Source organism: Sander lucioperca, chromosome 10, assembly GCF_008315115.2.
Source record: "Sander lucioperca isolate FBNREF2018 chromosome 10, SLUC_FBN_1.2, whole genome shotgun sequence".
Lineage (NCBI taxonomy): Eukaryota > Metazoa > Chordata > Actinopteri > Perciformes > Percidae > Sander > Sander lucioperca.
In genome coordinates, this window is record NC_050182.1 from 28,609,409 (window position 1) to 28,622,469 (window position 13,061).

At 40.4% G+C, this 13,061-nt stretch overlaps 1 protein-coding gene across 5 annotated transcripts in view; it reads left to right on the plus strand.

Annotated features, from left to right (window-relative positions):
- The window catches only part of fhod3b (formin homology 2 domain containing 3b), a 94,078-nt gene that overhangs the window by 50,427 nt on the left and 30,590 nt on the right, over positions 1-13,061 (plus strand). For all 5 annotated transcript variants that reach the window (XM_031298965.2, XM_031298966.2, XM_031298967.2 and 2 more), the window contains exons 4-5: positions 2,331-2,398; positions 3,730-3,835. In XM_031298965.2, the coding sequence (XP_031154825.1) occupies positions 2,331-2,398; positions 3,730-3,835 (174 nt within the window). The remainder of the gene's footprint in view (positions 1-2,330; positions 2,399-3,729; positions 3,836-13,061) is intronic.

Below are 13,061 nucleotides of genomic sequence, written 5' to 3' on the forward strand. Positions count from 1 at the left end.
TGATGCTGACTTTGCAAACCTGCGATGCTCAGACTGGGAGTTCCACAGCTAGGGGGGCCAAAGCCTAAAAGGCCCGGTCACAGTTCCTTCCTGTTGTTTATAAAGACACAAATCACCAACATCGCACAGCTTCCCCTCGTAATACCTCTGGACTTGTAGAGATTTATTCTTTGTGAATGTTAGTGCCAGTTGACTGGCTGGGACTCTTCTGTAAAAGACCAATACTCATCTGCTCATCATGCATCGGAGCCATGTACGGAGTGTACTGAGTGCACAAAACATTTGGAGCTCAGCTGCAATCATACCAAATACCATCAGAGTCATAAATTAAAAACAAGACATCTTCTAAAGATAAGAAACTCTGCTGGAACTGGATGTGAGGTGTTTGATTGCACCACACAACCTCATCAAATGGGAGCCTTTAAACCACATATGGCCCACTCCCAGGTTGTCTGCATTACAGATGGATCTCCAATGTCTTGTCTGTCTGAAGGTAGAGTGAATTACACCAATAATATATGTGGTAATAAGTGTGTAGAGTTACACTACTGTGGACAACTTTACCCTGTGATGACATATGGCAGCAAGTTTTAACCCAGGAATCTAACCAAACCAAAGTTTGACTCATATTTAGCATTATTAAGATAGATTGAGAGATTTCTTTTACTTTTTTTAAATAACTAGCTTGTTGTGTTGACATGTTCTCTCCGAAATTATCTTTTTCACACAGGGGTTGGATTTTCTGATGTTGCATGATAGTTGTCTCAGTGGGCCTCCATATGTACAAGCTGTCACTGCGTGTGATGTTTTATGAGTTGTGTTTTATGTTGTGAATGCTGTGTGTCACTGGAAATGCACCCAAAGACATCAGACCACGAGTACTCACTCTGTTTGGTCCAGTGTCTACAACTAGCATATGTTTTGCCCACAGGACTGGCAACACACACCCTGTTTATGCCTTTGTTTCTCTTTTTTTCTCAGATCATCAGCTGAATAAACAATAATGAATAGAGGCCTGTTGCTCTGAATCACACACTCATCGATGTTCTTTCTCACACTTTAGAATAGAATCAGTGGCAGCTGTTTGTGAAGACAAGGAGCTCATGGGCACAACTCATTTGTGTGTGTGTGCTTATTTGCTTCTCTCAGTTGCATGTTTGGGTATTCAACTTCTAACTAAAACTCACTCATGCACCAGCAGTGATAAGCCCTGCCTGTCTGATCAGGACTAAAACTGCTGCAGTGGTGCAACAAACAGACTAGAGCCACATTGCAAAGTGCTTAATGTAGGGTGTGTGTGTGTGTGTGTGTGTGTGTGTGTGTGTGTGTGTGTGTGTGTGTGTGTGTGTGTGTGTGTGTGTGTGTGTGTGTGTGTGTGTGAGAGAGAGAGAGAGAGAGAGAGAGAGAGAGAAAGAAACTGCCTCACTGTGTTCATGTCTGTTTGTGTACATGCCAGTCTCCTGTCAGATCTTTGCTGATCATGCCTTCAAGCAAGAAAGTATCTGTCAAAGGCAAACAAAAATGACATTTAGCATCACAATAAAAAGCAATGGGTGAATTAAAAGAACATACAGTGACAGAAGCAGAAAGAGTACTAAACTGTACTGCACTACACTGCACTGCACTGGACCAAACTGTACTGTACTGTATGCTGCTGTATCTGCAGCAGCAGGTTTTGCTGAGTCAGAGAGAGTTCACACAGCAGTGATGAGTGAGCTACAAGGATTGGGCTCAACGCTGCCACTCCATGGCAGACTCTGCAGACTGCACACACAGGGTGAATGATTGTCAAAGTAGTTGCGATGAGATGTCCGCCTCCATCACAAGCATCTGTCATCCATCATATCTTCTCTTTTAGTACTCTGTGGTGTTTCCATAACTGATTAATGGGTGCATTGTTTCTTAGCCATTGTGGTGGCTATTGGCTTAAGTTTCTGCTTGACTTTGTATTATGGGAAGCTACAGATATGGCTTTGTCAGCAGGAAACATCCACTGTTCACTAACTCTCCACAGATGTGCTCTGAGTTGCTCCTACTGTGCTATCCATGTTCCTCTTGCAGGACATTTTTCACATTTATCTACTCAGGTTAATTGCTGCCAATGATGTGTGCATGGCGCAGAATTTTTAGTTTGTCATGGGAACATCATGCAAGTGATACATGAAAACACTAGTAGACAGGCAATTTATTTTTTCAAGAGAAGTCACAATGATTCTAGTCTCTTGTCCATTTCATTTCTTCACTTTTTGTATGACAACATAATAGAATGATATCACCACGTGTGTGACTGTCAGCTGATTTTTCCACTTTTTTCCTTTTTTCTTTTATAGAAAAACTCTACAATTCAACTGGACGGGAGCTGCGGAGAGCCCTCTTTTCCCTCAAGCAGATTTTTCAGGTAATTATTTCTCTCTCTTAGTTTTTGCTGGATTCTAAAAAAATATCTTTTTAAAATCTCCAGCTCACAACATGCAGTGAATTCCACTGCGTTTCATGTTTTAATAGGCATTTTCATTTTCAAGAATGCAGCGTTTGTCAGTATGTTAAGTATCTTCTGCCATGCTCTGGCTACGTACACACAATAACATGCAAGAACTATATGTAGTGTGCACACATGCACACACACACTCGTACACAGCATTGTTTTCTTGAGCTGCGGCGAGTCTGCCTTCGTGGCAGCTGTGGAGTGTTCAGGTCTGGTCATACTTCACACACTGGGCTGGGCTGGGCTGGCCTGGCGGGCAGTCGGCCATAGAGGGGGAGGGTTAACCCACAGTTAGATGGAAAAGAGAGCAACAGACATTGATGCAGGCCCAGAATAGATTAGAATACCTCACTTTATACACTATGAATGGCTTTGTGGGGCTTCTGCTGTAGAGAATGTTGATTACTCTTGTTGTGGAATAAAATAACCACCTGGCCTGAGATCAGTAGGCCTATAACTTATCAGTATTATCACTACTGCATTGCAGTAGTGCAGTGTGCATGTGTGAGTCTTAAATAACAAAGTCATCGACAGGTGTGAGAGATGCAGGTGGTTTTGTCACCGAGGAGAAAATGTGGGATGAAGTGGGGAGGCCAAAGCAACAGGAATTTGAACACACTGTAAGCAGATTGTGTTGCTCATTGCACTTGCAGTAGCTATAACTAAATGTAAAAAAGTAGATTATAGATATGTTTATTCAGCTGAAGATTTTGTAAAAGCTGAATTGAGAAATGTGCTCATGCGCTCTGGCGAATGCTACATCGCATAAAGAAGTCTAAGTACCTGTTCTCTCCACTCGTTTGTTTCTTTTTTGCATTACATTTTCTGCTTTAAGCATGACAAGTAATTTGTCCACTCTGTGCATAAGACATTATGTATAATTTGTGAACATTAAGGTCAGCATAAATCATCTCAACAGTTCCTGCTGTTGTTTTGGGGGTTGATTTATTTCTTTATCACGTAAAACTTTTCTAAGTAATTGGAAATAGTTGGGTGAGCTATTAAACAAAAGGTCCCAGATCATTATTTCTCTGCACGCGCTGTTATTCTTAGTCTATGATTTGCAACCAACGTTCATGCACTCAAAGGGTTTACATCACTCTGAGGACAATTATGTGGTGGAAGTTGTAACTAAATCCATCAAATATAATTGTTTAAAATACATAACAATGTAGTCTCTGGCTCTGTCTATGATGTGTGACAGCTCTTGAATATTCCCCTCTTTCTCCTTGACCTCTTTCCAGGATGACAAAGACCTGGTGCACGAGTTTGTTGTGGCGGAAGGACTGACGTGTTTGATAAAAGTGGGCGCTGAAGCCGACCAGAACTACCAGAATTACATCCTCAGGGGTACGTCCACAGCAGAACAGCAACTTTTCACCAGTAAACTCACAGCGTACTTTCCTCCTCCACTCAACCTTCTCACACCTCAATTTACAACACATGCTAATCGAGGATGTTATTAATCAATCCTGTAACACTTTTCTTTCCATAAACCTATCCAGAACCACATGTGTTTACATACACCATGTAAATTGATGATTGTGCTTGATGACCTTCTCACACTCACACACCTAAGGCGTATAAACAAACTGAAACATGTGACACAGATAATGTAGAAGTAAGCCAAGTTTAGCAGCTGGTTAATTTATCTGTCCCATATCGGTAAGGTGAAAGATCATGTGTGTTAAGGTCGGGGAGGGGCAGTGCGTTCAGGGATACTAGAGGAACAAGGGATTCATAGCACTCGCTGCAAGGTCACTAGCATTTAACAGCCTGCTGTGAGGGGGCAGGTCACACATGCTTAAGTGGCTAATAAAAGTTCTGGCAGGATATTGCAGATCATAAAACTAATTTCCCCTCCTTTTTTTCTCTTTGCTTTCTTTCATTTTCATTTTTCATGTGTAACCTCATCTTTTCATGAAAATGTGTTGCATTTCTATTTATTCAACCTCAGCCAGTACGTCATTAGTTAATTGTTTTTTTTTTTTTTTATGTACAGTACTTAATGTAAACGTAGACACAAACGCATAAGCTTGAATCCTTTTGTGGTGAAAGGTTCCATTTAAGACTACAATTTATTTGGCATTGGGCAATAATATTTCTTCATTAACCCTTGCTAAAAGTAGTCACAGTGTACTTGACCCTCATAATTTGGTGTGCATATTTCAATCAGTTGTTACCTCGCTCATGTTAACTTATTTCAACCCGGTCTCACGGCAGTTCGTGAATGCTTGCTCTCTAACCCCTGGGCAAGTTATAAACATGAATATGACCCCCGCCAGGACTACCTCTAGAGGCTCTGATGTTTAATGTTTGATGCTTTATCTGAACTTGTCCTGGTCCCTCACTCAGACAGATAAATCACATGGGGTAAATGCCCAAAACAAGTCAGAGGATGAGAACGATAGAGTTTTCGAAACTTCAGAGTTACCACATGTAAGAGTTGTTACAGTAGTGTCATTGTGCTGTGAATGATGAGACCACTTCTCATATTGTTTCACTCCTCCTTATTGTGCTGTCCTTTTTTCCCTTTACCTCCCAGAGAATTCAGATAAAACATCTGTGTCAGTGCGGTTCTTTGGGACTTTCTTTATTCTTTCATGTGCTCATTTATCGCTCCATCTCTGCAGACTCCGCAGTTTCCCCTCATGTATCTCTACATCACCAAGAGAAACTAAACCAAACTACCAATCTCCCAAAACCCTTTTCACCTGTTTCAACTCCTGACCTAATTTCTCCTGACCAGCTGAGGATATGTGAAGTGTAGCAGAGCACGCTCCCTTGTGAGCCATGTGTTGGAGAACACAAGTCGAGCATGTGCTGGAACGCAGATGCACAGGTCAGAAATGTATATAGATCTGGCTGCTTTACTGTCGATGACTTCCAAGAGGAGCTATGTCATAAGGATTCCCAGGAGGCGAGTAAATTAGATGCCTGAAAGCTTCACATGTGCAGAGAAAGACAGCGAGAGAACCAACAACAGTAATTGCTTTTGGTATAAAGCATTGATCACTTCTAAAGTGGGTTTCTTTTACTGTAATGTCTTTCAAGTTGAGGCCAGTCAAAAAAAAAAAAGGAGAAATAGGAATGCAGCCTTGAACCCGTCTGTCTGGTGTGCATTAAAAAAAACCCGACAAAACAATCTTGTTCTCTTTTGTGGATAAAAATCAATCTTTTGGTTCATTTGTAGATGAAAAAGGCCCGTCACACGTGCACACCAGTCTGCATGCATTTTACAAGAGCAGGTTCCCAGCTTTAGCTCTCTGGAACATTGCCGTCATTGTAAATGGTAGTTCTTGAAGCTCTCTCAACAATCTACACCATCTCACTTTTTTTTCTCCTCACGTTTTCATTCCATCTTCTCAAAGCCCTGGAGGTGTCTGTGGCCCGTTAGTGCTCCCTCAGTGATGTGGGTATTTTCTGGCTGGGGTCTGGCCCCCTCTCCGAGCCCCTCACACCTGGCTCGGAGGGCTTCCAGACCTGGACCTAGCTCCTTGGAGGCGTGCGTTTTTGGCCCAAGGGAAAGCTTGTATGCCTTTATCACACCATCAGTGGGAAAGGGTGTGAGGTGAATTTTTCAGAGGTGCCTATACATCTGGTCCTCCTGTAATCCTTACACTCAGTGCTGCAAACACACAGGGGCCAAAAAGGTAATAAAGTTCTCATTAGAGATATTCATTCATTTTGAAATAAGCATGGTCATTGGTCATTTTAGAAATTAAATAAACACAGATGCAATGTTTAATTCAACACAGAATAGTTATATGCTTTCCAAAATAGGTGTTAAAGTCATAAATATTTACTTAAAAGCTGAGCAAAGGTTTCATACTGACAAGCAATGTTGTTTGTCAAACTGCAGAGGTCTCATGGGGTTGTAAAATGTTATTTCTCTTTTTTTAAATGTACATATTTTTAATATACACATTTAAGATGCTCTCAATGTCTTTGACCCTCAATCTTCCACTCAAGTTTTGAAAAAAAACTTTTTTTTGAGACAATCTATTTAAAAACAAATGAAGAAAATGTCTTTTCAGCCATGCTAACAGCAAGGAAATAAATAAATACAAAGGTTGTCACAGTAACACATCACTGTTGACAGCATAGTAAGTGCTCCAACAGCCCCTAAATGAAAGCAGATTGAGCAAAAGGTCAAAGAAGTTTCTGCACTAAGCTCAGACTTTTTCACCGTGGTAAGAAAAAGATTCCTACAGTACTTATTACCATGAGCAAAACCAGGAGATGAGGTGGAAGAAAAAATAACAAATAAGGTTTTTCCTGGATCATTGTTCCACTTGTAGTATTTACAGAAAGAGCACTAACAAAAGTAACAACTGTGTTTTAATTGGTAACTGTAAAATGGAAGCAGCAGAGAGAGAGCGTAGATTAAAGAGGAACCAATTACGCTCAACTTGAAGCAATTATTCCCTGCTTTGAAATGTTCACTGTTGACATTCATCACCATAATAAGCTTTGTTTTTAGCAACACTTTCTCTGTTTGCACTTCTTAAAGGCCATGCCATTTCTGTCTGCACACTGTTGTTTACAAAATACCAGCCAAAGTCTCTGTGGAATCAAATTGGAAGTGAAGCTCAAGTTTTTGATTTAGTAGTTTAAAGAAACAGCCTTTTTATTAATACCTTTAGAAGCAGTCTTGGATACATTTTTTTGTAAAGCACATTCTTAAACATTACATAATTTACCTTCATACCCAGAAAGCCATATCTCATCACATGCTGTATTATATTGTATATACATGGGCTTACATGCCATAAGTTATATGTGTGAATTTATAGTTTCCACAAATATGTGAGTTGTGCTGTGAAAGGTCCAAAAGTATTACTCCTTCAAATACATCATGCCCATATTTCATTTTGTGCTTTTATCTCATCTCTCTCTCTCTTTCTATCAGTGTATCTCTCTCTCTCTCTCTCTCTCTCTCTCTCTCTCTCTCTCTCTCTCTCTCTCTCTCTCCTGCTACCATTTTGAGCTCTTCTGTTTTTAATGTCACAGCAGTTATACCACCATAAGTTAAAACACCTTGGCTTCCTAGTTTCCAGAGGGAGCTGCTCTGTGGGAAAGGGAGATGTGCTCTAGTCAAGTGTTTCATTGCCTCTTAAACTGTCTGGGACCTGGAACATTGTTCCCAATACAGCGCTTAGTCCAGCTTTTAGTGTCACACACAGCAGTAACTTTAGTGGGCAGCAGGCTTTTTCACAAGTGTACCTGAAACACAAGACCCTTTTGTTTAAATTGTTGTTGCTCTCAATAGTGATTCTCAGTGTGGTAGCATTACATTTTATATGTGGCAGATCAGCAAGGCAGAGCACCCAGTGATGCGTCTGTTGCGGCTGTAAGCAGTCCAACAAAGTGCTGCTGCGAGGGACACTGAGAGATGCATAAACACACTGTGATGGGCTCACGATTGTATTGCAATGATTTATTCCTCCACACGTAAAATACAACTAGTGTGGCCGGGTTGGCTCATTGGGTAGAGCAGGTGCACATAAACATAGAGGTTTATGCCTCGACGCAGAGGTCCAGGGTTCGAATCTGACCTGTGACAATTTCCTGCATGTCTTCCCCCTCTCCCCCTGTTCTCACCTAGCTGTCCTATCCATTAAAGGTGGAAAAGCCCCAAAAAATAATCTTTAAAATACAACTTGTACTGCAGTTACCAAATGTAAAGTTACTTTGTGAGTCGAAATCAGCGCGTCAGTGCGGCAGTCAACAGAAAGTGTTCGCTCCCAGGCTCACCGAACAGGTGAAGCAAACAAATATAATGTTGTCACTTCCGCTCAAGCCGCAATGAACACGCCGACCACCTACAATATAAGTGCACAATATAATAATCAATAAATAATATAAATGAGACCATAAACAACATTCAGTAGGCCTATGTGGCTCTTACAGCGTCTGTGCAGCGCTCTGTGTGCCAAAAGTGTGTGTCACTGTAAACAAACACAATAGCTGCTAATTTTCTCTGATTATCTCCTGCTTTGTAGTATAATGAGTGAAAGTGAAACCAGCAGCTCTGGTGTTCAGTTGGATGGAAAACCTGCAAACCTTTAGACCTCCATTGCACAGAGCTAAGAACAGACACTATAAGGATAATAAACCTTCATACCTTTTTTGTGGCATTTTTGCCTTTGTTTGACAGGACTGTGTAGAAATGGGGTAGAGTGAGAGAGGGATCTGGCATGGAACAAAGGTCCCAATGCCGGAATTGAACCTGGGCCGTTGCAGCTATGTGGTATGCGTTTTAACCACTTGGCTAAGGCGACGTTTATATCTTTTATTAGGTTGATATCTTCATAACTATGTTAGCATTGCTTGATAACAATCAACAGATAATTTATCAAAATAAAATAAAAACATTTGAACGTTAGACTGACTTTACATGTGTTTAAATAGAAGTGCTTTGATGTAGCTAATGTCTCTACTACTCACATATTTCTATTAAAGGTTGTTTTTTTTCTCCAATATACCATTTCATACTAAGGTGACATTTTATTTATCTTGATTTAGAATCATGATCATTGTTTTTGTGTTATACTCTGACCCAAGTTCTTAAAATATTTAACAGAGCGTAACTGAATTCTCCCTGTGCTGGTTTGAACATTTTGCTGAGCATTAAGTGAAAACCCAGGCACAGTTGGGTTCACAGTGATGTTGGAAGCTCTTGTTGGAAACAGTGTGTATTGTGTTGTCTGGCTATGTTATAGGTCGTCTGTTCTAGAGGGGGGAGAGCTTTACTATGGCCCATCGTCTGGATAAACATTTCTTTCTCTTTCTGTCTGCGCTGTGTTGAGAGGCTTCGTGCAAATGTATCGTTTATGCTGGTTATTATACAGTACCAGTCAAAAGTTTGGACACACTTTCTCATTCAAGTTTCTCATTCAAGTGAATGGGAAAGTGTGCCCAAACCTTTGACAAGTACTGTAGGTGTGATCATGTCCTTGTTTTGGGGATCATGCAAGAATGATGCATAGAAGAAGTTGAGCAATTGGATAAAATAAAAGGATAAAAGGAAATTTGAGATAAAAAAAAAAACATAAGTTTCTGATACACATATGTGGACAAGTCCTGTGTTTGGAGCGAGAAGGAGATCTCAAGGAATGCCCTCGTTGTCCTAATCGAAACTTGAACTCCTGGTTTGCAATGAGATCCCATGGGAACACGTGCATGTTTTTTTTTCTGCAAATCTCAGAGCGGCCACTGCTTCTGCTGCCCCTTTGTGCAAAGCTTTTCAATCTGAAAAACACTCATTCACTCTCTCTCTCACACACACACACACACACACACACACACACACACACACACACACACACACACACTCACACACACACATATATCCATGATACCACTCTTGTTCTTTATAAGGTTAATTCATTCACACTTTCTTTTTAAAGTGCACTCGACAGGGAGGTTTTGTTTACTTCATAATAAAAGCACTAGTTAACCCCTAAACCAAACATCAACAATGAAAAAAATATATATGTATTTTGATTGCTTACAAGGTTTTGTCCTCTTGAGAAAGCCAGTTATATTTTCATACATAATGTAGCATCTTTACCTGTCTGAGTCTCCTCTCTTTTGGGATGACAGAACTGACTTCATTTGGTTGGAGGAAATTTAGGAAAAGAGGGCTACACATGGTTTCAGCCTACAACCTCTCAACTCTCTTACCTCCACTGGCAATATTTTGTCTTTGCCTCCTGCATGGCCTCTTTTTATTAAATTAAATCAGCAGCTTTCAAACTGACTGACATACTGACAGTGCTGCACTAAAACAAACACTACTGTATACTCCATGGACAGTTTCATACGGTCTTGAAAAAATAACACCACCTGTCATTTGAACATCCTTTGCCCACAGGATAAACATTTAAAGTAAAAAAAAAAAAAAAAAAAAGACTAGATTATTTTTAACTGAATAGAAAAACCATACGCTGTTGTCATGTTTTTGTTTAAGCTTAGTGCCTTGTTCCTACCGGATACATCCCACCCTGTCCTCCCCCTGTGTCAGACCCTGTAGACCCCTTCAGATCCCCCCTCGCTGGAGACAGCTTGCATCTGAACCCAATTCAACCCCACCTGCCTGACCTATATTCTGCCTTCCCCATTTTCTTCTCTCTGCAGCTGTAGAAGTTTTCAGCCTTAGCAAACACACTGGCAGTGGAATAACAACTCTGCACTGCAGCCTGTTTTCCTGTAACAGAATTCAGCATACAAGCCAATAATATTATAAGAATGTTTGATTTCTCAAGCTCTTATTTTATCATCTCTTACCTTGCCATCTAAGATACATAAACTATAATGTAGAGAAAAATAAAAACAATCGTTTGCAGTAATGTAGCACGCAGGAGATTGACTAACATTCTCAGCACAAAAGGGGGGGGGGGGGGGGGGGTTACGGCTGATTCCTGTGAGCTGACTGTTTTTTGGGACTGAATTCAGCATATGGCTGGCCAGAACCAGAGCGAATCACACCACTACTCTCTCAAGAGCAGTAAGAATTTACCGCAGCTCATCTTTCAGATCACTGTACAAGTGGGTGGATGTCGTGCAGTAGCTTTTCTCCAAAATCTTCCCTACTTGGATGGGATGGGGAAAAGCTCATCTGTTGGGCTTTCCCCAGTTCTTTATTGTCCTAAAATGATTTTCTGAAATGCAGTACAGTAGCAGCTGTAATTGATCAGCTTTATACTATTTTGAATACAGAGGAAATTGAGAAGTATTACATGTTTTAGCCTTTTTTTGTTTTACTTACAGTGATGTAGTCTACTCGGCTCACTGTGCCCTGCTCAGCAGTAGTTATTCACGTCTGGAAAAGGCTCCCCTGCCTTACTTCATGCTATTGTTCCATGAGGTTTGTTTGTTTGTCTTTAGGGAATTTGTTTGGGCTTAGGCCCATAGCAAATTGTGTCAAATACTGGCAGACATGTATTTAGCACTGAAAATGGAAGCATCCCCCTGGTGTTTTACTGTATGGGGCTCAATGTAGGTCTGGCAGTCGGCTCAGTGACTGGAATTGGTCTGGCAGAGGCAGTTTGTCTGGCTCTAATGGTCTGGGTGATTAGCTGAATAACAAATACAACGTAACCCACAAACATGTCGTATTTAGTTCATAATTGGCACGAGTAGTAGACTGATATTTTTTATGGTAGACAGACTCTAAATGAGAAGCTAGCTCAAGGCATACATGGATGCAGTCATGACAAATGTCAGTACCAAAAGCTACTTTGGTATAAAAGGGATTCAAATTGAAAGAGTAACATCCTGCAAGTACTTGGGTATTTGGGTGCATTTTAAGAATCTAGTGTAGAAACAGGGCCTACCTGAATTTAGCATTTAGGAAAACACTTGTGCAGGCTAGTGCTGCCTTGACTTTCTGTAACACAATTCTCTTCGTTTTATATCCAGCTCATTGTCCTGCACACATCAATGTGTACTTGATCTGGTTTCCTGGCTTTTATTAAGCCTAAGGAGTAGCATTGGTATATTTTTATTTACAAAGCCATACTGTAAACCTTCTTCAAATTGTAATATCCTGTCTCTTGCCAACAGCTGTTATGATCTTTGCACCACTAGGTATCAGATAGCCAGGATTTGCTAAGAATTTGGTAGAATAGAACATCTCCTATTTTGCACTCTGGTCATGGAAGGACCTTCAGAACACACTACAGCTTAGTGATTTTGAAATCTTTTTAAAGCTCTGATAAAAAAAACTATGTAACTGAACAGTGCAATTGCTATTTGCTATACTAAACTGGATTTAGTATTTGTATTATGTATCTGTTGTCACTCTCTGTTTTTGACATGCTCTATTTTATAATTTTCTAACCTCGTAATGGTGTGCTACCATGGCCCATGTCTCCCTCGAAAATGATATTTTAATCTCAAGGGACCTGGTTAAATACAGGTTAAATAAATAAAGAAGGAAACCTGTCAGCTTTTAATATTTCACTTTTATTTTTTCATTGACACTAAATTCTGCAGGAAAATATTACAATGGACAGTATTTTATAAAGCTTTACTAATCAATATTTTTATATTAACAATTAATTAAATGAGTCGCTCAATCAATACTGACGACCATTAAAGTGGACATGAGAAGTAATGAACTCACAGGTCAGTGCTGTCTGTGTCTCTACCCATGTGTTCCCATAATACAGGGTGGACACTCCACTCTTGAAATTCAAATAATTTTCTATAATTATGGTGACACAATAGAACCAGAATCTAAGTATTTTCCAGACTTTGCAGTAAACCACGTCCAGCTCACGTGGATACCGGGAGGCACGCTTTAGTGCAGCTCTCTGCTATTGCAGGGCATAATAAGATAAGAGGCTCTAAGTTGCACTGTATAGGATAGAGATTTGGCCCCTATCCCAAAGTCCTGGTAAAATAAATGTTGCACGTTGACAGACAGTTTGGCTGACCCAGTTTTAATAAATACCAAAATGTGAATGAAACCAAAGGGGCAGAGTGCTGGGTGGAAGGGGAGTGAACAGTTTTGTAGAGGGGAAGCTGTTGAGCTGGTTTCTTGCATCTTTATAGATAAGGTTGTTCA